Source organism: Citrus sinensis, chromosome 7 (assembly GCF_022201045.2).
Source record: "Citrus sinensis cultivar Valencia sweet orange chromosome 7, DVS_A1.0, whole genome shotgun sequence".
Lineage (NCBI taxonomy): Eukaryota > Viridiplantae > Streptophyta > Magnoliopsida > Sapindales > Rutaceae > Citrus > Citrus sinensis.
In genome coordinates, this window is record NC_068562.1 from 8,495,954 (window position 1) to 8,522,865 (window position 26,912).

General features: G+C 34.8%; 4 protein-coding genes across 7 annotated transcripts; 2 read left to right on the plus strand and 2 right to left on the minus strand.

Annotated features, from left to right (window-relative positions):
• Nucleotides 1–2,698: 2,698 nt before the first annotated feature.
• On the minus strand, nt 2,699–6,164 carry LOC102616619 (protein CHUP1, chloroplastic). 3 transcript variants are annotated; one of them, XM_015531567.3, is made up of 5 exons: nt 5,733–6,164; nt 5,076–5,302; nt 4,862–4,974; nt 3,783–4,562; nt 2,699–3,687 (listed from the first exon to the last, which is right to left on the minus strand). In XM_015531567.3, the coding sequence occupies exons 2-5, from the start codon at nt 5,224–5,226 to the stop codon at nt 2,857–2,859; spliced, it is 1,875 nt and encodes a 624-aa protein (XP_015387053.2). In that variant the 5' UTR covers nt 5,227–5,302; nt 5,733–6,164; the 3' UTR covers nt 2,699–2,856. The 3 variants fall into 3 exon arrangements, with proteins under 3 accessions (XP_015387053.2, XP_006465715.2, XP_006465716.2); XM_006465652.4 differs by having other exon boundaries at nt 5,774–6,163; XM_006465653.4 differs by having other exon boundaries at nt 5,637–5,765.
• A 1,130-nt stretch (nt 6,165–7,294) lies between these two features.
• LOC102616327 (ATP-dependent 6-phosphofructokinase 6-like) lies at nt 7,295–11,887 on the minus strand. Its single transcript, XM_006465651.4, has 13 exons — nt 11,450–11,887; nt 10,775–10,821; nt 10,615–10,654; nt 10,333–10,395; nt 10,102–10,239; nt 9,818–9,976; nt 9,637–9,690; nt 9,443–9,511; nt 9,187–9,316; nt 8,752–9,017; nt 8,560–8,608; nt 8,301–8,455; nt 7,295–7,938 (listed from the first exon to the last, which is right to left on the minus strand). The coding sequence occupies exons 1-13, from the start codon at nt 11,711–11,713 to the stop codon at nt 7,765–7,767; spliced, it is 1,608 nt and encodes a 535-aa protein (XP_006465714.2). The 5' UTR covers nt 11,714–11,887; the 3' UTR covers nt 7,295–7,764.
• A 6,881-nt stretch (nt 11,888–18,768) lies between these two features.
• Nucleotides 18,769–23,441, plus strand: LOC102616050 (mitochondrial-processing peptidase subunit alpha). The gene is made up of 13 exons (XM_006465650.4): nt 18,769–18,935; nt 19,470–19,709; nt 19,804–20,100; nt 20,314–20,481; nt 20,661–20,828; nt 20,974–21,054; nt 21,307–21,373; nt 21,575–21,672; nt 22,143–22,215; nt 22,330–22,400; nt 22,518–22,567; nt 22,716–22,828; nt 22,916–23,441. Exons 1-13 carry the CDS (start codon nt 18,897–18,899, stop codon nt 22,966–22,968), a joined length of 1,518 nt encoding a protein of 505 aa, XP_006465713.2. The 5' UTR covers nt 18,769–18,896; the 3' UTR covers nt 22,969–23,441.
• A 145-nt stretch (nt 23,442–23,586) lies between these two features.
• Nucleotides 23,587–26,847, plus strand: LOC102615541 (pentatricopeptide repeat-containing protein At1g51965, mitochondrial). Of its 2 annotated transcripts, XM_006465649.4 has the most exons (3): nt 23,587–24,513; nt 25,187–25,286; nt 25,494–26,847. In XM_006465649.4, the coding sequence occupies exons 1-3, from the start codon at nt 23,773–23,775 to the stop codon at nt 26,414–26,416; spliced, it is 1,764 nt and encodes a 587-aa protein (XP_006465712.2). In that variant the 5' UTR covers nt 23,587–23,772; the 3' UTR covers nt 26,417–26,847. The 2 variants fall into 2 exon arrangements, with proteins under 2 accessions (XP_006465712.2, XP_006465711.2); XM_006465648.4 differs by having other exon boundaries at nt 25,187–26,847.
• Nucleotides 26,848–26,912: the final 65 nt, after the last annotated feature.

A 26,912-nucleotide genomic window follows, 5' to 3' on the forward strand; every position in this document is an offset into this window, starting at 1 on the left:
AAAGACAACAAGGATGATGAAGATTTAGTGGCCAGAAAAGCAGAAGCAACATGAATAGCAAACGATCTAGTTTACAAAATTATAAGGGAACATGAACATTGCCAGAGTTAGTTAGAGCCACTTGACCCCAGTAGGGAACATGAACATTACCAGAGTTAGTTAGAGCCACTTGACCCCAGTAGGGAACATGAACATTACCAGAGTCAGTTGGAGCCACTTGACCCTAGTAATCTCTAACAAAGAAAAACTTGCTCTTCCAGCTGTTACCAAAAATCGGGAGATCAATTATGAGTTTCTTCTTTTGTGCTTGCAAAAAATAATACCAACTTGTGTCTTTAAGGCTACACTTTAGCTGGTGTAGATGCTTCACCTTATGAACAATAGGTTTTGCTCATATCTATACCTTAAACCGTATTAGCTAGCAAGTATTCTCCACCTGCTAGGATCGAGCTGACCAAGAGCTAAGTGTAAACTATCCAATATCCAAACAAAAAAGGGTTACTGGTGGGAGCGAGACTTAATGTGTGTATGTTAGCAAGGTACACAATAAAGGAAGGTAGGGGATAACATACAAAGAGCTGAGGAATGTCTAGTACTTCTGCTAGTTAGTAACAGGGAGATTTTTCACATATTTTGTAGTTTTTAGTCTTTCTTCATTACATTCTCAACACTATAAATTATGAGAGTGGTGTTTAGGTGATAAAATAAGGCAATTACATTCAGGCTTTCCTGGAAATTTGACTATGCTTGCCTCACAGTATATCACTACTAGAAGATAACTAATGAGTAAGATTTTGTCAAAGAGCCGACTAAACTGAGTCAACCCGAAAGGAGACTCAATCAAGACCACTTCTCCTATCCTCTCTGAAAAATTAAGGATTAAACCCTATCTCCATTATGCTGTGATCCAAAAGAGAGAGGATTTTGATCCCTATAAAATTCCTAAGAGTCCAAGAAGTAAGGAGCTTCAGAGATTTTTATCCACCTAACTACCTATATTATCTTATTTTATTTGAATTAATTTGAATTCTTCTTCTTCTTCTTCTTTATTCACCTTTATCTCTCTCTCTCTCTCATTTTTTTGCTTATTTAAAGCAAGAAATGTTCTTCTTATGTTTTTTTTTTCTTCTTTCATTTTTACATAAAATCAAACATGATATTTTTTCTAATAAATCTGTTATACTGACTTGAGCCTCTGAGAGTTAATACTAAAAAAACTTTGAGTGCCCTTAAATGTTTCTGTGGTTGTATGTGCTTACTAGAATTCAATTCATGTTCGCCAATTTCTAGTTAGACTGTGAGACAAAGGGGAAACCATTTTCCTACATAAAAAAATCAAATGTTACATTAGGATTTGGTTGATAACCTACACACTAACTCAACTAGATTTTGGCATAAACATAAATGTACCTAGGGAACATATCTGTCTCCACAAATAATCTAGAAGAAATCAAAGAAACCTCAAATTATTAGCAAATATCATGATAATCAAGAGAAGATAAAGTTAAGAAAATGTTATTATCAAGTTAATTGCTAATAATATAAAACTAAAGTAGTTTTTTTTTTTCCTTTCCTTTCCACCGTTGCTCATCTTGAAAGGGGGGGGGGGTCGTTCCCCCACAATCATTTGATTTTTTAATAAACTAGTTTTTTACTTTTAAATTGACTGAAAATAACGAATAATTCTAAAAATGAACGAAAAGTAGTAGAAGACAAATTTCAAAAGGACTTTTTTACAATATTTGTTAATTTTCTCCTCCAACTGCTTTTAAATATTCCCGAGGGGGCCAAAATAAATTTGGATTAACAAAATTCGAACATATAAAAACAAAATAATCAAAGTTCTAGTATAATATTTGTCACTCAGTCAAAAAATACCAATGCAGTGATGTACAAAACGACATTATATTATGAGATGCCATAAATATGAGGTAAGAAAAGAAATTTTAACTTTGAATTATTCTACTAAATTTAATATGACATGTTACATTAGTTTCACGAACCACAAATATAAAATAAGAAAAGAAATTTTGCTTTAACATATCACATTAAATTTTTCTTTACATTTTTCATATTTATTATTGCAACAACCCAAATAATTTTTCAAGTTTGTCATTGCATTTTCACACACAAGTACGTCTAAAATCTTAAAAACTATTGATCACATAAAAACTTGGTGTTTATGATTTCTCATGAATATACAACGTTAAAATATTTTCATTTACATATACTTTCATAAACGATTTCTCATGAATTTTCTAAGTGATGCTTCCAATAAATTTTACAAAATTTTATCAATGTTGTTGATTAATTATGGGAATTTTGATGATGAGTTCTAAAATTTTCAAGTGAAATTTCTAGAAAATTTAAAACCAATGAAGTATATTTATATATGGTTTAACCAGACTTTACGAAGCCAATGAACTCGTAACAAATCGGTAACTTATGCTCTTAAGAGAGATAAATATGATAAACAAATCACTTGCCTTCCTATTCTAAAACTAAAGGATGACAAGTAGGCTACTTAGAATGGCTTCAATTGACTTGTCATCTGCACGAGCGAATCCTCAGTGACTGCTTTGCCTTTTCACCCTCAACCTAAAAATGCTTCCACCCGTGAACAAAAATAACAAGCTTGCATGCCTTTCGATCACTTTACTAACTTAGCAACGACAGTGAAAGCAATGGGTTCAAATACTCATGAAAGTTAAAAAGTGTATTCATTTGGGTAATGACTGCCTTGCAGATCCACATTTGTATTCATGTTTTTAACAAAAGCTTGAAACTTTTTACAATGCACTAACAATACTAACTGGGTATTTATAAACAGGGTATGAAGCTATACAGTACTTATAGTCAGCCAAATGTAAATGAAGACGAATTCGTTCGTAATCTGCCCTTTTTTTCGCCATGGGTACTCTTCAAAACTTGAGCAAATTTCAACAGATTAGCATCCTGATCAGGTTGCTTTCCAAAATCAATAGAACTTTCTCTACTCAAAGAAAACCTCTTGTATGCATCAGAAGATACCAAATCACTATTACTCCGACGACTTTTCACATTCCTAATTTCATCCTCATTTACACTTCTCAATCTTTGGATATCTAGAGAATGTCTATATGAACTCCGAGGCGAAACTGGATTCATTACCGTCGAAGTACCCGAACTGTACCACGGTGAATCGCCATCTTCAAAGGACCCTATTTTATCCACAGATGAACTACGTTTAAGAGGACTAACATCTTTCCCTCGTACAAGTTTCCTTAACTTATGGAAGAATTTGGTTTTGTTTGAAGAACTGATCTTGGTAGAAAATGATTTATCAGCAGAAGAGTCATCATGGTGATTTTTAGAGTCTGTGATACACGATGCTTGAGAGGTCAACCAGTGGTCAGAGTCGATATTCATAATGTTTCCATGCCCTTCAGTATGTGCATATTCAAGTATTAACTGCTTGGCTTTCTCTTCGGAATTGGGACTCAAAGTTTTGCTAAGGTCTCTTGCAACTGTCTTACCGGCTGGGGGCTGATAATTCCGCAGCTCATACCGTAAGCAAGCATTTATCCACTTCAGATAAACCAACTCCTCAACACCAGCACATTTATCTGCATGTAGTTTCTCAACTTCCTTAGACAGACTTGTGTTTTCTTCCCTCAAACGTTGGCTCATTTCGTTCAGAGCTTCTCTCTGCAAGAGAATGTACGGATAGGAGGAAAATAATTCAAGAAAAAGCAGTGGTATAAAGAAGAAAATGAAGAAATTACCACAAATTGACGGATTACCTCTCCATCTTCCAACACAGAAATTTCAAGCATTTGGGTGGACTCCAACCTCCGAGCCAATTGCGAATTTTCCAGTTGCAATTTCATGTTAGACTTCCTCAAATCTTCCGCTTCAGCCTCTAAAACCTTTAGCCTTTGCAATCTTGATTGCGTATCTGGATCTATTGCAGCAGCTTTGTGTGCTTGTTCTTGCAACTTAGTGACCCTTTCCTGAACGGCTAAGATTTGTTCCCTGTTCTGCTCAGCTTCAGTCCTCAATTTCTTCTTGAGCAGTTTAATTTTTGTTTTTGCAGCTTCAAGCTCACTAACAGTTTTTGCATGATCAGCCACCTGTGCTTCTAGTCTGCGATTATCTGCCTGTAAAGATTCAATCTTGAGATTAAGAAGTCTACCCTCCATATTGTTTAGCTTTAATCGGTTTTGGAGCTCCATCACAATGGTTTCTTGCTCTTTGAGGCCATAATATTCAAGTAACTCGACCTCAAGATTCTTCTCCCGGTCCTGAAGCATTTGAACCATGTTTTTCAGGTTCTTGACTTCTTGCTCACAATCATCCTTCTCTGAACCTCTGCATGGTCGGGGATTTTCGACATCTGACTTAGGTGTCACAATGACTTTCTTTGGATGATAACCAACATTGGGGCCACCAAAGTCTATTTCCTTCACTAGTTCATTGAACTCTGGCAGGAGGTAACTGTTATTATCTCTACTATGTCTACTACTAGGTGAAAGACCAACCATGGAATTGTCAACTACCACCTTCTCCATATAAGACTCTTCCTGCAATAAAGAAAGCAACAAATGATAGGTTTGCTGAAGTAATTCCCAGAGTAAGCTCATGAAAATGGGCACGATAGCAAGTAGTAATCGACATCATTCTCGATTCTAAACCAATTATATGTTTTTATTCTTCGAAACTCTCGGGTATGTCATTCAATCAATTCATAAATCAATTTGCAAAATTCATTTGAGCCTCAAGCCTAGCATTCAACTCATTGAAGTGTGTCACGGACACCAATTTCAATTGGAATAAAACTTCAATGTGTTAGGAACAAAAATTGAAATCGGACTAAACTTACATATCTTTGGCTAGCAACTGAAACAACACTGCAGGAACTAGGCACTGACTTTAAGTTGGGGACTTCGTCTTCATGTTGGGCCCTTACTCCTAATTCAAATTCACTTCCATGATCTGAAAAGAAAAAAATAAATAAACAAAACATTATCGATACAAGTACAGAAAAAGCCAAATTCATAAACAAGAGAATAAAATAACAAAGCGGCAACTCAAACCTGAAAAACCCGATGATGGAGGAGGCAAGGAAGGTTTACTTCCTTTTTTTCTAAGGCGCACAACAAAAATCCCTGCTAAAGAGAAAACAAAAGCCACCCCAAATTTCACAAGAAGAGGTTTCATGTCTTTCCTCTCTCCCAGCTTCATCATTCTGAAACACTAATTATAGCTTAATCACCGATCAACATAAAAAGAGGTATCATAGTTCTTCTTCTTCATCATCCATCTACACAGCCAACATCAACAAAATAAACAATTAGATGAATATTACCAAATAAAACAACACATGATTAACCAGACATTAAATTAATTACACATCCACAGACCAAAACTAACATGATCAATATAACTATAGCATATGCCCAAAATTTCATATGATCCATCACAGAACAAATTAGAAGGCACATTTAAAATAAATATATAAATCAACTTATGCTGATTACAAGGAAAACACACACAAAATCAAAAGAAAACAAAACATTTTATGCTAACTACATATAAAGGAAGTAATTCATACTTGCTCAGAAACAGAAACATCAAAAACAAAAACTAAGCAATACCCATTTCAATAAACAAGCCAAATAAACAACGAAGATCATGAGAATCATATAACCCGCATCAAATCAGTCAAAAGGTGCAACAAAAGCAAAACCCACATGAGTTTTAATAAAGACGGGCATAGAAACAGAGCACTCACTTTAAAGAGAGGATTGATTCCGAAGCACCTTGTGTTAAAATAGGGAATCAAACAGAGCAGCAACAGTAACAGCTTTGTCCTTTGATTTTATTTGTTTTATATATTCAAGTTTGAAATGTGATTTTTTAACTGGGTGTATGTTTTTGTCTCTTTTAAAAACACAAAACAAGTTGACAAAATTCAATGAATTAAGAAGTCTTCAAACAGCAATAATGACAAAGACGGACACTAGTTGTTGTTGGGTTCTCTGTTTTAAGGTCATGTTAAGTTGCCAGATGGGGTAAAGATTTTGTCCCATGAAGATTCTGATTCCAAGTCTAGACCAAGAAGAAATGGACTATGAATTTTGGATTTTTTAAGATTTTCAGATTTTTAAGATGATTTATGTATTTTTATAATAATCAAAGAGTTTTTTTAATTTTAGATATTAGATAAAGCTTGGCTGGAAATAATGGAAGGCCTTATTATGCGCCTTTTCTTTTGTACATTTTATCTCCATTGCCAAACTAATCGTTGCTGGGCAACAAACAATTGAATATTGACACCTGCTTTAGGTCTCGGGTTCGGATTCAACCCAACTAATTTTCCTTTTCTTTATATGTTTTTGCCTCTTCTAAAATAATGCTTTTAGAATCATCTTCAAAATCAGAAGAATTAAAAAGAAAAAAAGTATTTTCATTTTTTGCGTTTTTTTATTATTCTAATATACAAAATTGAACCGAAAACCATGAAGCCACGTAGAGGCATTTAATTGAACCGGTGTGAACAAAAGAAAGTTCACGTAGAAAAGCCCCCGTTTAAGCTTGATACACGTCAATAATTCCCACCAACCTTTTTCACTCCCACGCATTAAAGAACAAAAAACTTCCACGTATTTTCTAGAGAAGAAAAGATTAGAAAACAAATAATAATAGGAGAATAAAAACTAAAAAGACACAATAGTATTATTAGATTCTCAGGAACATGTCTTAAGATTTGGAAACCACGTAAATATCAAAAATTAATATAAGAGTAATTTAATCTTACTTAATATAAATATCTACGACTGCCAAAGTCACCAACTTGTGTGACTAATAAAGATATGAATTTGACATCATTAATAACTTTGACCTTCCGTGTCTTGAAGTCGGATCACCATCCTTAAATACTTGATCAAGATGTTTCTGAAGTAGTTGATGGTTTGAAGCTTGACACGTCCAATAATTTTACATCACTCAATCTCGCCATACAAATCAATTTTGGAATTGAATTCTTATTACTCAACCAAACATGTGGAAGTTAAAATCAAGGACAACGTAAAGGGTGATAGCATGCTGAGATTTGCCAACCTTTTACATTTTCACTTTTTCCTTAAAAGTGTGTTTGGGTGTTGGGTAAAATGCTTAGATTGGATTAATTTCGTAAAGTCTAAATCTAATCTCATGTTTGGTTATTAAAAATAAATAAATCAGGATAGTTTATCCTGAGCTCACACTTTTTCGAAAAATCATTCAAATTGATCGAATCAAGACTCAAAACATGTAAATCGGATAGTAGTCTGTCTCATGAATAGTTTTTGTTACCCCAGTTTACTGGCAAATCAATGTTAGTTACAGATGATCCACTAGGTCTCGTCAATATGTCCCCTTCATTCTCTTTCTCTCAAAACATTTTTAATCATTAGGCCGTCACTGAATCTCTCTGTTTTCACTTGCTGATGGTTAGCTCAGCGGCAATATTAATGGGGAACGCAGAGTAATGATTTCTTATTATGCGGAAGTAAAGCCCACATTCCTGAATCTTCTCCACTAATTGCTTCAACGCATTCTGCATACTTTTCATCTCATACTTAACAAAACCACCTTGTCGACGTGACTCAAACAACAAGTAGGATGGAGAAGATATCTCGAAGCATGCACAAAAACAAGTAGAGAGAGGGACACTAAAAAAATTAAAAAAAAAAAAAAAAAAAAAAAAAACTCAAAATTTTGTGGCTGCTCAGCTCAGGCTCATCAATTGTTTAATATTTTTGGTGCATGGTTGAACAATTGGGTATCTGGTTTTCCCTCCTCTTTGCTTTGCTTGACCTTTTTCGGGTCCAAGAAGCTAGGTTGGTTTGTTGAAGATAGAAGCCTTGCCCACATCCTGTCTGTTATCACAACCCTGTTCTGCCTTTCAGTAATTCGCTGCAAACCATGTAAGAAACATAGAGAAATCGAGTAAGAGCTCTACTTCTAACTCGCTAAGTATGGTATTTCCTATTGAAATAACTCATCAAGAGACATTCATCTCTATTACTTTTAGACAAATTGGTCAAACCAAGTTGCCAAAGGAAAAGATTAAGACTGGCCACTTTCCAGTCATCATAGGATGATCTGGAATAATAGCGTGAGCCTAGAAGCACAAATTCAGCATCACTTTACACTGAATATTTGGTTTTATAAGATACTAAGAATAGCATATAAGCCAGTAGAAGCATGAATATTTGCGTAAGCAACAAAGTACAAAAGAAAAGAAGATGATTGCTTCTAGCAAGGGAAGAACTTACGTAGAATGGTATGTAAGCATGTCTCCCATTAACAGGACCAACTGTGAAGCCCGTGTACCCTGCCATTGCACCATGAATGGCACTGTGAGCAAGAAGTGTGCAGTACACATTATCAGACGCATTGCTTGGAACAGCGCGGATCATGTAGGTGGGATCTGCCAGGCAAGAGAATTGTTAGTCGGTTACATTTTCGTTAAAATGGCTATATAAACTTTAACGGAGGAATGGAAAATATGAAGGCAGAATTCAACCAACTCACCTATATATTTGAGATTTATAGTCATCTTTCGCTTTTTACCGAAGTGATCCTGCAACAGCAAAAATTAAACGGGTTAAATGACAGGGCAAGAGATCTCTAACTACCATAAATTTCTTGAAGCAGCACCCAGTGTTTCTGAGACATGAGAAACACCACAATTCAAAATAAACTAATTTATTCAAGTATCCGTACCCTTATCTTTTGAGATATCCACAACCCAACATCTTGAAGCAATTTGTTTCCCGAAGCATCTTGCTGGTCCATGGTGTGCATAATTTCGGAAAGAAGCTCTTGCCCTGCGCCTTCAGCTATTACAATGACCATGTGTCCATTTTCTTTTAATCTTTTCTCAATGTATTCAAAAAGTCCACCAGGTCCTTCAAGATAAAATGGTGATTCTGGAATCAAGCAGCAATCCACATCTCGGCTGGCAATAGTAGCATACATTGCAATGAATCCTGTATTGAGTGTATAGTGTTAGATTCTAACAAGAATTTGGCAGAGTGAGTTCAAGTACAATAACACTGATAGCTGATAATCTTGCAAACCGATCTTATAGATTAGTTGTCTTGCATGACACTCAAGACTAAAAAACTTCAAAATACAATACAAATGCCTGCAACTTACCACTGTAGCGGCCCATTAACTTGACAACACCAATACCATTCTCAAAGCTTTCTGCTTCGACATGAGCTGCACTAATAGCTCGTTGAGCCTCTTCAACAGCAGTGTCAAAACCAAAGGACTTGTCTATAATCTGAACCAGGAAATGAATGGTTTTCATTACAAGAAGTCCTTACACAGTAAAATGCTAGTTTTGAACCATAAAATGAAGTGAAGTGAAACTCAAAACTCCAGAAGTTGAACATAACAAGAGTAATACCGGAATGTCATTATCAATGGTCTTAGGAATTCCAGCTACTGCAACTTTGAGGCCCCGCCTTCTAATTTCCTGAAAAGAAGAAAAATCATGTGAATAAATTAACAACATAAATAAACTAAAAACATTAAGTAGATAACTCCATAGATTATGCATTCTGCAAAAGATGAGGCCCTTTTCTCAATCAAAAATATTACCTCAAAAATTGCAGAAGCCCCTTTCTGAGTTCCATCTCCTCCAAGTACATAAACCTGATAGACATAAGTGTTAGACTTCTTGAATCCATTTACCAGAGCTAGTTGCTGGGGCAGAGGAAACTCGGCAAGCTCTACTATTTAAATCCTATTACGTGAATTACAAATGGCAGGCAATATACACCTGATTAATGCCACGGTCCTGTATGCTATCAACAATCTTTGAAGTATCATGACCCCCACGAGATGTCCCAAGGATGGTGCCACCACGCTTATGGATGCCGTTCACTATTTTTGGTGTTAAAGGAATTGTATTTCTAGCGTAAAAGCCTCTGTATCCTCCCTGCAAGCACAAAATGACCTCTTCAACTGATTCTCCATATCTACATATACTGTTTATGAGCAGGAATCGCAGAACCCAACATATAAATTGTGATTTGAACACGCACGAAACAAGAATGTGCTTACCTCTATTCCAAGAACTTTATGGACTCCATACATATAATATAAGCCGCATACTATTTCCCTAATCACTGTATTTAGACCAGGGCAAAGACCACCGCATGTTACAATACATGCATGCACATCATCTGATTCAAAATAAACCTGAAAAACCACACACAGTAAAGCATGTTATACTCGTAATCAGCAAACATGCCGAAACAAGAAAATTGCGGAATCCAGAAAGGGAGTTCAAACCTTCTCTCGAGGTCCAACTCGTCTAAAATGTCTCCCTCTTGGACTATCCTGGTGAACAACAATCTACAAAAAGGAACAGAAAAAAAAAAGAAAAAAGAATGGGAACTGCAGTGATCAGTCTCTCAATGCCATCACGTCATAAAACTAATAATTTCTCCCCTTCAAATGCATAAGCAATTATGTCAAGAAAGCCTTATACCACTAGTTTTCAGCAGAATTTTCACCAACTATTTTGCAAAATTAAAAGAATTGACAAACGGTGAAAAGCAAAAACTAACTTACGTTTTGGGCAACAGAGTCATCGACATCAACAAAATGCTGCCTGTCAATAAAGAAAAACCCGTTTTTTTAATCAGATCATTAGCTTTCTGAATATCATCACAACTCATTATCATCAATCAAATACAGGCAAGTCTCCAGATTCAAGTAAAGCAAAACTTACTTTACAACTGAATATGAAGGATTGTCTTGCAATGGATTAGGATGCGTCTGCACCAAAACGTGAAGATAAACAAATCAATTAATTTATCAACAGTTATTCACCAATATTTTGTGATTCTGTATAATTAATTGCGTCCAAACAGAGCCTTGCGTAAAGAAAGACATGCGCACTAACAATCACATAAATAAATATATATATGCTAACCCAAATTTTCTTCTTCTTTTTTCCTTTCCAGAATCTCAAAATATATATATATAATAATGATAAATCATAAATAGCGGGAAAAGGTTAAATTGAAGAAAACTAACAGAATAAACTAAGGAAATTAACAGAACTAGTTAGTTTTTTAAAATTTTGTTGTTGTTATTATTATTATTATTCTCATTAAGATTTTTGCTCTCAAACAAAATAATTAAACACTGATGGCAGTCCAACAGCGGCAAATGAAAACATTCGCCAAATAGGAATTAATCTCAACATATAATTATACAATTAAATCAAAATTTGGCTATTCAAATAATAACTTTAAAACACTTAATAAGTAACTCAACATAATCAGATTAACTGATTTTAAGGAAAACAGTTTCTAAAAGAAAGTTTCAAATTTCACTTTCTTTCATTTCTTCGGTTTTTCTTTCTTTCATTTTCTCAGCAGCCAAACCGGCAGAAACGTACCGGAAGATCGGAAATATAATCCGAAAAATGTGGAACATCCTCAAGAACATATCCAGCTTCTCCGGTGATGATTTTGCGTTCAGAATTCACCGAAGTCGCCATGCTGCCGTTGGAGTTTGTAGCACACGGAGTGAGACTACGGGACGAGGTAACAAAAGAACGTCTGTGATTGGGGGTCGCAGAGTAAGCGGACGTAGGATCGAAGCACCGGAACTTGAGAGTCACGAAAGAAGCAGCAGTGCTAGAAATGGAGGAGGAGTCCATTGAGCGTGGGGTTGGTGGTGAGAGTTGTGGAACTCTGAGAAAGACACAGCATATTTGTAGCCGTTGATCAGAGAGAGATATAAAATTGGAATTATTTTTATTTTTATTTTAATTATTTGTTCGCCATTGGTCACTGTGGCGGGTTCTAGAGTCAAGGGAAGAAGGAAGGTGCATGAAGAAGAAAGGAAAGCGAGGTGGTTACTTTGGTCTTCGGTTGACGCCTTGGCGGTTACGGTTAGGCACTTGAATGACAATTTTGGATTTGTTTCGGGGTAACAGTGTCCCCATAAAGTTTGAAATAATTTACTATTAAAGTAAATAGGATAAAAAAATTTTCATTTTTAATAAACAGAAAATTCGCCGACTAAACATTAATTTTTTTTTTCAATTATTCGAACCAAGTAGTTACTGCTAATCGTACCATGGTCAAGTTGAATACAATAATATTTACGAGTATAAAGATTTTTATCATTTTATACAATTAATTAATTTTAAAAAAAAACCTCAAATTGAAATGAGTTGATCTTATGGCAAACAAATCAAGCATGAGAAAAGTCATCACTTTGAAGTGGCACGCCAACCTTGAAACGGGTCCGAATCAGAATTTAGAAAAGGCGGAGAGTAGTTTTAACTTTCCTGAAAAGTTTGGTATAATATAATAATAGCACGACATAAAATAAAAAATTAAATTACAAAAAAAAAAAAAGAGAGAGTACGTAACAGTTCGTGCCTCAATCTTTGGAAAATATTTTGTTCTAAATTAAGTGCGTCAGCGTGCATGTGCGCGTCCACAATCTTTGGACCGGCTGCTGAGTGCTGACCAAGTGACCATTGAGTCCCACAGCGGCATGCCTGAGTGACGTAATACGGCACCGTTTTCATTTTAAATTTTTGGACGTATTATTGTATCGTGTTAGTCGAGAAATGAGCACACATTTTAAATGCGATTTTTGGTCTTGAAAGTCTTACTGACAATAAGAACAGTAGTACATCAAAATTGAATACATAATATGAATAAGTAGTACGTCAAAATTGAATACATCTGAGACGTTCATATGATTTTCTTTAATATATATATTTTGTTCATTGTCATATAAATTAGTATAATTTATACATAAGGCAAAGCCAACTGAGCTAAGAGTTTGCATGACAATTATTTTTTCTGTGTGTATATTTGGTTCGATTTGATCCTACAATTTGTTAAGCTTTCTCTCAATTTATTTTTTGATGTTTCACCAAATAATTTTACTAACTTTGTGTTAAGTATTCTAACTAACTAGATAATATTCTAGTACCATGGGTTAATTACCACATATACTTTTTGATTTTTTTTTAGGGGGATTGATTTGTTCCTATAGTTCCATAATTTTTTTTGGTTTCATGGTTCCCCAGTTCTACCTAATTATTTTGCTACTTTTTATTTGGTATTTAACTAAATGGGTAATATTTCAATCTTCTAGTTTAGATATCAAACATGATTTATAGATTCTTGATTAGTTCCTACAATTCACTAAGCTTTTTCAATTTATAATTTTGACATTTCACCTAAAAGTTTTACTAGGTTTGTGTTGAGTGTTCTGATTAATTAGTTAATACTCCAATACTATGGGTAAATATTACATATGCTTTTTAGGTTCCTTTTTTTTTTTTTTTGGTTTGTTCCTATATTTCATTAGGCTTTCTCATTTCAGGGTTATGTTATTCCACCTAATAATTTCACAACTTTTATTTTATGTATTACTGCTAACTAGGTCAAATTTCAATACTTTGTGTTAGATACCAAATATGATCCATAAATTTTTTTTATTTTTTTTTTTTTGTTCCTACAATTCGTTAAGTTCATTCAATTTATGGTTTTGATGACTAATAGTTGCAGTAGGTTAATGTTGAGTGTTCCAACTAACAACTTAATATTTCAGTACAATGGGTTAGATATCGCATACGCTTTTTAGGTTCTATTTTTTTTTTTTTCCATTTGATTTGTTCCTATATTTCATTAAAAAAATTTGTTCTATAGTTCTCTTGTTCCACCTAATAGTTTCAATAGTTTGTGTTGAGTATTTCGACAAATTGGTTAATATTCCATTATTATAGGTTATATTCCATATATGATTTATAGATCTTTTTTTCTTTAATTTGTTCCTACAATTCATTAAACTTTCTGAATTTATTGTTATAATGTTTCACCTAATAGTTTCACTCGTTTTCTGTTGAGTGTTCCGACTAACTAAGTAATATTCCAATTCAATGGGTTAAATGCCACAAATGCTTTTTAGTTTTTATTTTTCGTTTTCTGTGTTCCTATATTTTCTTCAACTTTCTCATTTCAATGTTATCATGTTCCACCTAATCATTTCACTACTTCTGTGTTTTCCATCCCAACTAGCTAGTTTATGTTTTGATATTGTGGGTTATATAGCAAATATGATTTATAGATTCTCTTTTTCAGTTGATTTATTCCTATATTTCATTAAAATTTTCACTTAATGGTTCTCATATCTCACCTAATAGTTTCACTACGTTTGTGTTCAGTATTCCAACTAAATAAGTAAATTCCAATATTTTGGGTTAGCTACTGAATACGATTTATAGATTTTGTTTTTGGATTTATTTGTTTCGATAATTCATTAAACTTTCTCAATGTATGGCTATTATGTTTCACCTAGTTTTGTGTTGAGTATTCTTAATATTTAGGTAATATTTCAATACCAAATATGTTTCATTTAATTTTTTTTATTGATTCCAATATTTCATTAAATTTTCTCATTTCATAGTTTTCATGTTCCGCCTAATAGTTTCATTAATTTTGTGTTGCATATTCCAATTTACTTTATAACATTCCAATATTATTGATTAGATACCGAAAATGATTTATAGGATTTTTTTTGTTTGATTTGTTCTTACAATTCTATAAACTTTCTCGCTTACGGCTATGATATCCCAGCTATAGTTTCATTAGTTTTGTATTAAGTATTTTTTTGGGTTTCAATTAGTTTGAATCCAACAATTTGAAATACAAATATGCAACCCAAGAGGGGGGGTGAATTGGGATTCTAAAATATTATTCAATTTATTAAAGAAAAACTTAATGCAATTATAAATCAAATTCAAAGCAATAACAATTAAGATGATCACAATATAAAAAGATAAGGGAAAAGGGATTCAAACACCGAGATTTTTACGTGGTTCGGCCAACCTCGCCTACGTCCACGCCTCTAAGCTTTCTAGGCTTGAGGATTCCACTAAGCAAGCCTCCAAGGCTTCAAATACTTACACTTGACTTCCAAGGTGTCAATGGACCTTTACAACAAGAGATTATCCTCAATCTCTTAACCCAAGTGTATCCCAACACTTACAATCACTCAAAGTAAAAGATTACAAATTGTTTTGCCTCTCACAACATATAAGATTACACAATGATGCTTAATATGTGAATAGATGAAGCAAGAATGTGTTTTAAGCTCTATGAAGATTGTATTCTCGAATATTAGCTCAAATGGTCGTGTTGTGATCAGCCTTCTTTGAATTTGAATGAGCTTATTTATATCTGGAGCTGAAAATCTAACCGTTACAAACTGTCGGACAGAAAACGGTTCGCCGTTAACCCTAAACGGTTAACCGTTTCGGTTGGTCAAAGTTACCGTTGGGCCAGATTTCTAATAAACGGTTTGCCGTTTATGATTAACCTTTAGCCGTTAACTACCAGAGACCTGCAAGATGAGCATTTGTTATCCGTTTACGCTAAACGGTTAAGGACTTGCGTGAAGTAACGTTTCTGAATATTATCGGTTATCCGTTTGAAATAAACGGTTCGCCGTTTGTCTCCAGTAACCTGCAAAACAATTTAGCCTTATCAGTTTTCGTTAATCAGTGCCAGAGGAGGACAACCTTCAATTCTGGACGTTATCGGTTAACCGTTTAAAATAAACGGTTCACCGTTAAGTTCCAGTAGCCTTTCCATTCTTGGTGATTTCCGTTTTTCATAAACGGTTAGAGCTTTAGGTATTATGTCACTCTCTGGTGTTAATCGGTTAACCGTTTAAAATAAACGGTTCACTGTTAAGTTCCAGTAACCTTCCCATCTTTTGTGTTTTCCATTTTTCATAAACAGTTAGAGGTTTAGGAAATATGTTGCTTTCTGCCTTTAATCGGTTAACCGTTTTAAATAAACGGTTCACCGTTTATAACCAGAATTGCAATTTTAAACTAGTTTTTGCAGAGAATCTCTTTCTAATTTGAAAGTCCATCTTTTATGAGGAAAGAATGCAATGATTATTAAGGCTTTCGTTTATTAAGAAATAGCTCCAATATTTTTGTCAAAAAACCATTTAAAATTTGTTATCATCAAAATTAATATTATTAACATATTCATGTTAACACAATTTATCCTATTGTTGGCATGGTGCAGGCTTAAACGTGGGTAATTGACTCCTGTAGCATAAGCTCGAAAATGGAGGCAGGCAATAATAATTTTATTTTGGCTGTGGAAATTTAAATTGATGGCCACATTTTATTTTTTAAAATATATATCAACCTCAAAATTTTAATTAAAATATTATTACAACAATAACTTAAATACAGTTTACCAGCAAAGATAATTTCGTTTAAGTAAAGGAAATATTATTATTCTAATAAAGAGATATAAACTATTTAATCGACAATGATACATTAACTAACCACCAATCGAAATGAAAATCAATGAATGCTAATAAATGGCATGTTTACCTACTCAAGAGATAGAATTGGAATCAAAGTGATGGGTCTCATCCAAACTTGCGAACGATTAATGGAGCTCTTATTCTCGTGGAGAATGTGAGAATGGGAAACGCTTGTTATCTTAAGTGACAATTCTACCCCAACTCAATTTTTTAAATTCTCATTTTGTCTTTCTTTATATTTTGTTAATTATTGCTAACAATAATTTTTTAATAATAAATATTTTGTTAATTATTGCTAACAACAATTTTTTAATAATAAATATTTCAATAATAATATTCACAATTATCATAACAAATAATAATAATGATAATATTAGACTAAAGGTATTGTAGTAATTTATAGTAGTCAATTCCTATTATAAGACAAAATAAACATATTAACAATAATATAATTCATTCCAATTATGTTTCCGTTAGCTCAAGTAAATATTTTTATTTTGTTTGTCATTCCTCATTCATGTTGCATCCCTTTCTGATTCTATTTTATTCTAATTTTAGTCCATTTCGATTACTTATTAGTAAAACACCAAAATTTTAATAAAAAATAAAATTCACATTAGAGAGAGTGTGGAAGGTAAACTTTTTGTAGGGTGTGCATATGATATTGTAGGAATTTGAAAATTCACAAAAAGCAAATTCTCTTATTTATACAAATAGCTTTATAATTCAAATTTTTACTTTTTATTTATAAGTTTTGTTGTATTTCGGTTACACTTTATTGTATAACAAATTAAAGGTCCGGCTACCTTGCAGCCATGACTTTGTATCCCTATTTTTTTTTTCTTTTTGTGATCAACGTAAATAATTTAGATTGCCATTTTTTTTGTTTAAGCAATTATAATACATGACTCATGCCCTATCCATGAGAGCCATGGCCCCTTAAAATACAAAATAAAGCCTACAATTATTCCCTAACTTTGGCAAGACAAATCCATTGATTTATTTCACAAATACATCAATATTCCATGATTTCTCAATTATTGCCATCAATTCCCAAATATCCAAGAGCATGTTTGCAAAAAGACAAAAAAGAGGGGTAAACTAATAACAAAGGTAATATAGCTATGACCAAGAAATTATTTCACATTAGCAAATTAAAAGAACTAATAAATGCAAAATAGATCACTTTTGAAATGTGTTATTATTGTGTAAATTTTATTATACTTGTAAGTACACAAATCTATTGCAGAATAAATTTATGGTGATAAGTGTCGATCCCACGAGAAAGTAGATTTAATTATGTGTAAGGTTAATTTTTTTAGTGTACATGTGAGTTAGTTTGAAGTGATTTTTTTTATCTTAAGATTTAAAATAAAATAGCAAGAATGAATTATAGATAAAACAATGCAAATGAAGTGTTTGAGTCTCACACTTAACATTTCATCACGAGCTTAATATTTCTTTTTTACTTCCAATTAATTTATGAGGGGTATTTCTACTCCTTATAATCTTCATTATAATAAATATGGTATCAAGCGTTCGGTGTGCCTGAGTATAACAATCTTCCACTAAATGTGGTGTCAAGAGTACGTTGTGCCAAATGATAATAATTTTTTTTTACCAATAATACAATAAGACCGCCTACTAAATAGTTTAAATGCATTGTCTATCAATATTGAGTCAAGACAAACCACAAAATATTAGAAGGAAATTTCTTTCTAATAAATATAGTGTAAAGTGCTCACTGTTTTAGACAATAAGCCGATATATTGTACAAAATCTAGATAAGATATACTGTCTGTCGACAATGACTTAAAACAACCATGTAAATTAGAGAGGAAAAAAAAAACTTACCAAAGCTTGAAACTAAATACTATAATAAGCTCGTTTAATAAGCCAATTTCATAAGCTTATATAAAGTTCAATTTCATAAGCCTATGGGCCTCAAATGCTGTAATAAGCTCATATAAAGTTGTAGACACGAGCTCCTCTAGACCTCGTGAGAAAGCTCATCATTTGACGACGGCGATTGCTACAAATGGAAGCCGTGAGCAGCTGAATAAAATAAACACACAAATAAGAGAAAAAAAATATATAATCAAAATGAATTCAACTTCAAAACAAAAACTTAAACTAGTATAGTATAAGTTGTTGTATACCTGAAATCCGCAGTTAGATTAGTATAAAATTGTTGCTACTCCGTATAATCTTTTTATTCTTGTTTTAATTATAAATAGGATAACAAATTAACGCAGACCTGAACTCTGTCCGCCCCAGGCCCCAGTCCCCAGTCCCGACTCCCGACATTCGCCATTTAGGTCCATTTTGCATCAAATATAAAAACTATGTTATTATTTGATAAAAGATAAACCTTCAGGGAGCTAAATATTATTAACCCTCATTCCAGTTCCTTGCTATTTGACACAAGCCCATCTTTTTGTTTAGCTCTCTCTCGTATTAACAGAAAATAGCACAGAAAGGAACAATCGTCGGGGTTTCTGTATCAAACTGGAGAAGCAGTCACTATGTACAGAGCCACAGTTTCAAGACTTGGATCTCTGAAGGTCAGTATTGGTTCAACCCTTTAAGCAAAAACCCTAACTTTCAGCTTGTTTCTCCATGCAATGCAGGAGCTGGCAACTGGAAAAAACGAAATTTATTGCTTTTGATGACTGGGTTTCACTGAAATGTTAATTTAAATTTATTAAACGATGAAAAAGAAAAAAAATGAAAAAAATCCTTTTCCCTTTTTTGGCATTTTCGTGGGTTCAATCTAGGATATTGAACTGGGTTATATGTGCGCTTTTCAATTTCTCTATTATGCATGTAACTTTTTTATTTTTTGGGGATTATAAATGTCATGCTTGTTTATGATGCTTAAATATCTTATGCATTTTTTTTGGTTTTGTGGGGGTGGGGGGGGGGGGGGCGCTTTGAGGTCTTGGTACTGTAGTTTCAAGCTTGCATTTTTCCCTTTTGGCTTCCTGGGTGGGGCATTATTTGTTGGCTACCTTTTAAAATCTTTCAAGTTATAATGGTCTTTTAAGTTAATTTTGCTTCTGACGTGAGGATCTCATTATAACTTTTTCTCCGAATAGGGCCGTCTTGGCAATTTCCAAGCCATGCGGTATGCAACTTCAGGTGCAGCTGCTGTTAGGCCATCCTCGCCAGGATTCTTTAGCTGGTTGACTGGAGAACAGTCTAGTTCTCTTCCTTCTTTGGACACACCGCTTGAGGGTGTTTCTTTTCCACCTTCACTTCCTGATTTTGTTGAACCAGGCAAAGTTAAGGTCATGACTCTTGAAAATGGCATCAGAATAGCATCAGAAACTTCAGTTGTATGTATTATTTGAACTCCTAATTCACATGGGGAAGTTATCCACTATTGTTGTTGTTAATTGTTCTAATGGATTTTTTTGGCTAATTGGTCAGAGTCCAGCTGCCTCCATAGGGCTATATCTGGATTTTGGTTCTGTCTACGAGACACCATCGTCATGTGGAGCTTCAAACTTGCTGGAAAAGATGGCATTCAAGAGCACAAAGAACCGGAGCCACTTGCGCATTGTAAGGGAAGTGGAGGCTATAGGAGGTAGCATATTAGCTTCTGCCTCTCGGGAGCAGATGGGGTACTCCTTTGATGCTCTGAAGACTTATGTTCCTGAAATGGTAGAGTTGCTTGTTGACTGTGTGAGGAATCCCGTGTTTTTGGATTGGGAAGTCAATGAGGAGGTAATCGTAACATATATTTGCGTTCTTCAATAAAGTTAAAATGGTCTGTGATAATTTAGATATTTTCTCTATTCAGTACACTTGCCTGTAAAAAGGCAAAATTCACTTTTGGTGTTCATTGTGGATTATCATTGCGTGATGACCCTTTTATCCTTATTGAGGAAGTCCATGTCAAATGCTCTGATATGTTTGATGCCCCATGTCTTTGCACAGCTGCGTAAGTTGAAATCCGAGCTTGGAGAACTTCATAATAATCCTCAAGGTCTACTCTTGGAGGCAATTCATTCTACTGGTTATGCTGGTGCTTTGGGCAATCCTCTTTTAGCTCCCGAATCAGCGCTGAACAGATTGGATGGCACTATATTGGAGGAAATTGTTGCTGTAAGAGCAAGAAACCTTTTGATTGTAGCTTATATATTACATAAATGAGGCATAAAATGCACATATGCACATACATGTGCATACATATATTTTGATTTCCAAAATTCTTATCTGATTCTTTGTTTTGACTCTTGTCTATGTTTTTGTTTTGTCAAATCGGGTTGATGTGAGAATTTCAGGAGAATTTCACTGCTCCTCGTATGGTGTTGGCAGCATCTGGGGTTGATCTTGATGAGCTTTTACCAATTGCGGAGCCGCTTCTCTCAGACCTTCCAAGACTACCTCCTCCAACAGAACCAAAATCTGTGTACATTGGAGGGGATTATCGTCAACAAGCTGATTCACCGGTTTGAATTACTAGCTGCCTTTATGAAATGAGTTTGCATTGCCTCGGACAAAGAAAGGAAAAAAAAGAAAAAGAAAAAAAAAATAGCTTCTTCTCTTTTCAGCTACAGTTGTTCATAGGTTCATTGACTATGTTATAAATTTCAGGAAACACATATTGCTCTTGCTTTCGAAGTGCCTGGTGGCTGGCTTAAAGATAAAGAAGCTATAATTTTGACTGTTCTTCAGGTGATGCATTATCATATTTTCTTCTTAAAAGAATTTAATGCACTTACAATCATATACATCCCCTCTAATTTTGTGGTGCTATTTTGAACTGTAGGATTGGTCTCCTGCTGGTTTTTCTGCATCTGTTGTTTAATTTTTTAACGTGGCTTTGTTTTTCTGTCTTCATATCATACCCAATTATCTTGTGTTAAAATGACAATTCACTAGTTCTGTGTTAAACCAAAAAAAAAAAACTATTTGATTGTTCTGCAGGTGCTTATGGGAGGAGGTGGCTCCTTTTCAGCAGGAGGCCCCGGAAAAGGGATGCATACACGTCTCTGTAAGTTTTGCTTATTGGTGCATTAGTATCTTTTTCCACCACTTTTCTTTTTATTTGATTTTATTTTGGTCATGGTTATAGGTTTTATTTGCATATGAAACTTAATATACCAATTACTTAAGTTCTGCCGAGTTTGGTGTATATATGATGCTGAATTCTTCTAAAGTTTGAACTGTTCTTTTTCTTACATTTTGAACGCAGATCTCCGTGTCTTAAATGAATATCAGCAGATTCAATCTTTCTCCGCATTCAACAGCATCTTCAACAATACTGGATTATTTGGCATCTATGCTTGCACTGTAATGCATCTATTGTTTCTTTTTCTTTTGTGTTTTGGTTTTAAGCAGATTCCAAACATCTAATGATTTTAGTGGAATTCTTAGTTAAATGTTTGTATGTGAAGAATAGTTGCCAAATATTTAATGATGAAGTAGACCAATAAACCTATATTCACTTTGCAATTTGATTTACAGGCATAAATTGATTAGTGATAGGGATACAAACTTTTTGCGTACAAACTGATGTGTCAATATACTATTGGTTTGATAAAAATAAAAAGTTCAGCGTAATTAATGAAGTGGGCCCATATGAAAATCATCCAACCAATGATTTGATGACACAAAAAATTTCTACAAGAGTTCGTATCTCCATTATTATTGTAAATTAATTATTTTGCAAATAATGTCATCTCTTTACATTTGTAAGAAATGTTTGTTTGTTTCCTGTTCTGGTACACTAACCTCGAGTATGTTCAAAATTTTGGATTCAGGGTTCAGATTTTGTGTCTAAAGCAGTCGATTTAGTTGTACGAGAGTTAATTTTAATTGCAACACCTAAACAAGGTTTGTTTGCAGCTACCTGATTTTCCGTGTTTTCATCAGAGATAAAATTTCTTCTGTAGCAAGTCTTGACATTAGTTTCTTTTCAATTTTGCAAATTTTACTCTTGTTTGTCAGTTACCCAGGTACAGCTTAATCGTGCCAAAGAGGCCACAAAATCTGCAGTTTTGATGAATCTGGAATCTAGAGTATGATCTCCTCTCACCATACATTACTATTATTGTGGTTCTTTCATTTATTAGTATTTGCTTTTCATTTTTGGTTTGCTATCACGAGCATAATTATTTTGTGGCTTTGATATGAAGGTGATTGTTTCAGAAGATATAGGGAGGCAGATTTTGACATATGGAGAGAGGTAGGTCTGGAGTATATTCCTCTAGTGTTGTCTGCATATATTCCTACTAAGCTCAAACAAAATTTTTACTTTCTAGCATTTGTAATATTTGCTTCAATGCATGAATAAGAATTTTGTTTCTCATAGCATGATTTTTTTCATTTACCAGGAAGTCTGTGGATCAATTCTTAAGCGTTCTCGAACACATCACTTTGGATGACATTACCAACATTGCCCAGAAAATTATTTCTTCACCTCTAACAATGGCATCTTATGGTGATGGTACAGTCCTGCATTTTCAAGTTGCTCTCTTTTCCTAATTTTCATTGCATCTGGATTTTTATAAACTTATAATTGTTTTCTTGGCAGTGATTAATGTTCCTGGCTACGAATCTGTTAGCAGCAAGTTTCATGCAAAATGATTACTGCCATTGCGATTCAAACTACGTGGTTGCTCATCCCTTCACAATCACCCTGGCAATTTTCCAGCCCTCTCCATCTTAACAGCAGCTAAATAGAATAAAATACGAGGGAATTTTGGCTCGGATTGACCAGGAAAATGATCCATGCATAGCTTTTTGGATTTGTTTTGTGTTTTTCCTATTCGCTTAGGGGGGGAGTTGGAACATGGTTGCATACTTGCATGTCCATTTCACGATCATGTCATGAAAAATTTTGCCATTCTTGCCTTTCTTATGTTTTATGTTTCTTCAAAGGAAAATGAGCCTAGGAACGAGTCTTTTTTTCGAAGATAGTTCAGTATATTATTACTTGTTTACTAAAAGCCTTGGCACTAACAACTTATCATACGATAACAATTCTGGGATGGTTAGCATTATTCATTCAATTACTGAATATTACAAGTTAATGCCTTAGTGGTATCATTAGTTCATTACTACCCCTTTCATTTCATATGGATTCAAGTTACATTTTAAAATGAAAAAAAAAATCTTAAAATAAAAGATCATTTTCACCAATGTTTTGTATTATTAATACAAAGATTTTATTTCTTTCTCAATTTTCAATACATCAATTTTCAATACATCCTTAAAAATTAATTAAAATTTCTTTCATATTTAGCATAAAAAATATTATGGAAAAAAAAACTCGCAGAATAAAACCTTTTCACATTTAGTATTTATGCGTCTTTAGTGAGTCTTTAATGCCACCAACTTCGACAAAATAATATTTAGCAAAGTTGAGAGCTGCCACAGCAGCCTGCAGCCATGCACCGCCGCCGCCGCTACAACAACATCATGTGCGTCACCGTCAGGCGCCGCCATTACGCGACTAAGTACATAGCCAAGATCACCTCAACATCCCCTACAGGTCGTTCCGTCACAGCCGAGGTGACCCCACCGCAGCCAATCCCATCCGACACGCGCGGCTACCCTATACCGCGCCGCCACGTCATCTGCAAAGCCACCAACCTCCTCCTCCAGTCCCGCCCCTCCGGGTCATCCATCTCCGACTTCTTCTCCTCCCTCTCGCCGCCCCTCACTCCCTCCGAGGCCTCCGAGATCCTCAAATCCCTAAACTGCCCCCGCCTCGCCTACAATTTCTTCCACTTTTGCCCCTCGTTCTCCCCCGCCTTTCACCACGACGCCTTCACTTACAATCGCCTCATACTAGTCCTCTCCAAATCCAACCTTCCGGACAGATTCGACCTCGTCGGCACCCTCCTCGACGATATGGAGAGGTCCATGACACGTGGTACGATCTCCACCGTCAATATTCTCATCGGATTCTTCGGCTGTTCCAATGACCTCAAAAGATGTATTGGGTTGGTTAAGAAATGGGATTTGAAGATGAACTGCTACACGTACAAGTGTTTGCTGCAAGCGCACTTGAGGTCACGTGACGTGCACGAGGCGTTTAGGGTTTATGGCGAGATGAGAGCGAAAGGGTACAAGTTGGATATCTTTGGCTACAATATGTTGCTGGATGCCTTGGCCAAAAATGAAAAGGTTTCTTCTTTTCCTTTTTGGGAATTTCATTTTTCTCAAGTTTTAATTTTTTGAATAATTCCTGCAATTGTTAATCTTTAATGGTTATTATGCTGGGTTTTTGCTATTATTAGTTTTTGACAAATTTTAGAAAATAGGATAATTGGCATGTTTGGGTAATTGGCTTGATGGTGATATTGCAGTGTATAGATATTACTGGAAATGATGTGGTGTATGTACAAAAAAAATTTATATATTTGTCAATACAACTTGTTTGTGATCGATTGATGGTACCATTGTGTTATTATGCTAAACTTATTAGAATAGTCAATTGCGCCAGAGGGTAGTTATCACTAAGAAAAACAGCTTGGCTGGTGATAATATGGAATGACCAAATCAATTGCGTGCTTTCTACAAATTGAACAGACTTGCAAGTAGCATTGTTACATATATTGTAGATGGGTTATACAACTGACGAGAAATTTGAAAAGAAATATATATCAGCAATAAAACTTCCATGGAGCAAATATTTTCATCAAAATTCTTAAAGAAAATAGCCAGGTTTTTACTTTTCCTGATATTTGATAAAGATTGCTGTGCTGTAGTGCTCTAACCAATTGCTTATTCAGCTGGTTGTTAACTTCGCATATCAATCCCATGGATCCTTATTATCTGATCTGCAGTATTTTGACAGGTTGATCAAGCTTACAAGGTTTTTGAAGACATGAAGAGAAAGCACCGTGAACCTGATGAGTACACATATACAATTATGATCAGAATGACAGGAAAGATTGGTAAACCCGATGAATCACTGATACTTTTTAATGAGATGATAACGAGGGACTGCAATCCTAATTTGATTGCTTATAATACTATGATCCAGGCACTTGCCAATGGCCGGATGGTTGACAAGGTCATTCTTCTCTTCTCTAAAATGGTAGAGAGAGATTGTCGGCCTAATGAATTTACTTATAGTGTTATTCTGAATGTTCTGGCTGCAGAAGGGCAGCTTGGCAAACTAGATGAGATTATGGAATTGTCGAAGAAATACATGAATAAATCAATATATGCATACCTTGTAAGGACTCTAAGCAAACTGGGCCACACAAGTGAAGCGCACAGGTTATTTTGCAATATGTGGAGCTTTCATGAAAGAGGAGATAGGGATGCTTGTATGTCCATGTTAGAGACTCTGTGCAGCAAAGGTAAGACAGCAGAGGCTATGGACCTGCTTGATAAGATTCATGAAAAAGGAATAGACCCCAATACAGTCATGTATAACACAGTATTTTCAGCTCTTGGCAAGTTGAAGCAAATATCACATCTGCATGATCTTTACCAAAAAATGAAGCAAGATGGCCCTTCTCCAGATGTATTTACCTACAATATCCTGATTGCAAGCTTTGGTAGGGCAGGAAAGGTTAATGAGGCCATTAAAGTTTTTGAAGAACTAGAGAATAGCAATTGTAAACCTGATATTATCTCATATAATTCATTGATCAATTGTCTTGGGAAGAATGGTAATCTTGATGAAGCTCACATGAGGTTTAAAGAGATGCAGGAGAAAGGGTTCAGTCCTGATGTTGTTACATATAGTACGCTAATTGAATGCTTTGGCAAGACGGACAAAGTTGAGATGGCATGTAGATTGTTTGACAAGATGCTTGCTGAAGGATGCGCCCCCAACATTGTGACATACAATATCTTACTTGACTGTCTTGAAAGAAGTGGGAGAACTGCCGAAGCAGTGGATCTTTATGCAAAACTTAAGCAACAGGGGTTAACACCTGATTCAATCACATATGCAGTGCTTGAACGGTTGCAGAGTGGTTCACATAGGAAAGTCAGAACTCGCAGGCAGAATCCAATTACAGGTTGGGTTCAGGGATTATGTCTTCATCCGGTTGCTGCCGCAGGTACCTGAGCTGCCTTACCCGACAGGTTTTATTTTGCTTAGAAAAATGAAGGCAGTTACATCTAAATTTGAACCCCCAGACCAAATTCTCTTCCCAAGCTGCCTAAAATTGGATACTTTTGCCAAACCCAGCAATAGCTCCATCGCTTAGGATATGTTTGTGTTGGGTTTTGCATGCTGCTTCCTGCTTACTGCTTAGTCCAGCAAGAAGCATTGAAAGGTTCCCATCAAAATTTACGGAACGTTAAAAACCAGTTCTTGGATGCTTTTCTTGTTCATACGACCCCTTTATATTCACGTTCATTGGCCCTGAGTCGTTTGATAAATTGTTGCTGTGATGCACAGTAGGGTTTTGTGCTATTATAATGGTCGTTGTATAAGCTGTCCACAGAGATTGCATATTAGAAGCAATTACACCTCAAAGCTTGTCCGAGTTCACACCTCACAGTGTAGACGTTGTGCTTATGTTTTAAACGGGCATTATATCAACCTTTGTGTTGTGAAA

Excerpts from the sequence above, each read along its gene's own strand:
- LOC102616050 (XM_006465650.4), top strand. The coding sequence starts at position 18,897 with ATGTACAGAGCCACAGTTTCAAGACTTGGATCTCTGAAG. Across the intron at positions 21,055-21,306 it reads TAATTTTGACTGTTCTTCAG|GTGCTTATGGGAGGAGGTGG; the intron begins GTGATGCATTAT and ends ATTGTTCTGCAG. Across the intron at positions 22,829-22,915 it reads AATGGCATCTTATGGTGATG|TGATTAATGTTCCTGGCTAC; the intron begins GTACAGTCCTGC and ends TTTTCTTGGCAG.
- LOC102616327 (XM_006465651.4), bottom strand. The coding sequence starts at position 11,713 with ATGGACTCCTCCTCCATTTCTAGCACTGCTGCTTCTTTCGTGACTCTC. Across the intron at positions 10,396-10,614 it reads ATGACTCTGTTGCCCAAAAC|ATTGTTGTTCACCAGGATAG; the intron begins GTAAGTTAGTTT and ends TCCTTTTTGTAG. Across the intron at positions 10,240-10,332 it reads GAGTTGGACCTCGAGAGAAG|GTTTATTTTGAATCAGATGA; the intron begins GTTTGAACTCCC and ends GTGGTTTTTCAG.
- LOC102616619 (XM_015531567.3), bottom strand. The coding sequence starts at position 5,226 with ATGATGAAGCTGGGAGAGAGGAAAGACATGAAACCTCTTCTTGTGAAA. Across the intron at positions 4,975-5,075 it reads TCCATCATCGGGTTTTTCAG|ATCATGGAAGTGAATTTGAA; the intron begins GTTTGAGTTGCC and ends TTTTCTTTTCAG. Across the intron at positions 3,688-3,782 it reads CTGTGTTGGAAGATGGAGAG|AGAGAAGCTCTGAACGAAAT; the intron begins GTAATCCGTCAA and ends ATTCTCTTGCAG.
- LOC102615541 (XM_006465648.4), top strand. The coding sequence starts at position 23,773 with ATGCACCGCCGCCGCCGCTACAACAACATCATGTGCGTCACCGTCAGG. Across the intron at positions 24,514-25,186 it reads CCTTGGCCAAAAATGAAAAG|GTTGATCAAGCTTACAAGGT; the intron begins GTTTCTTCTTTT and ends GTATTTTGACAG.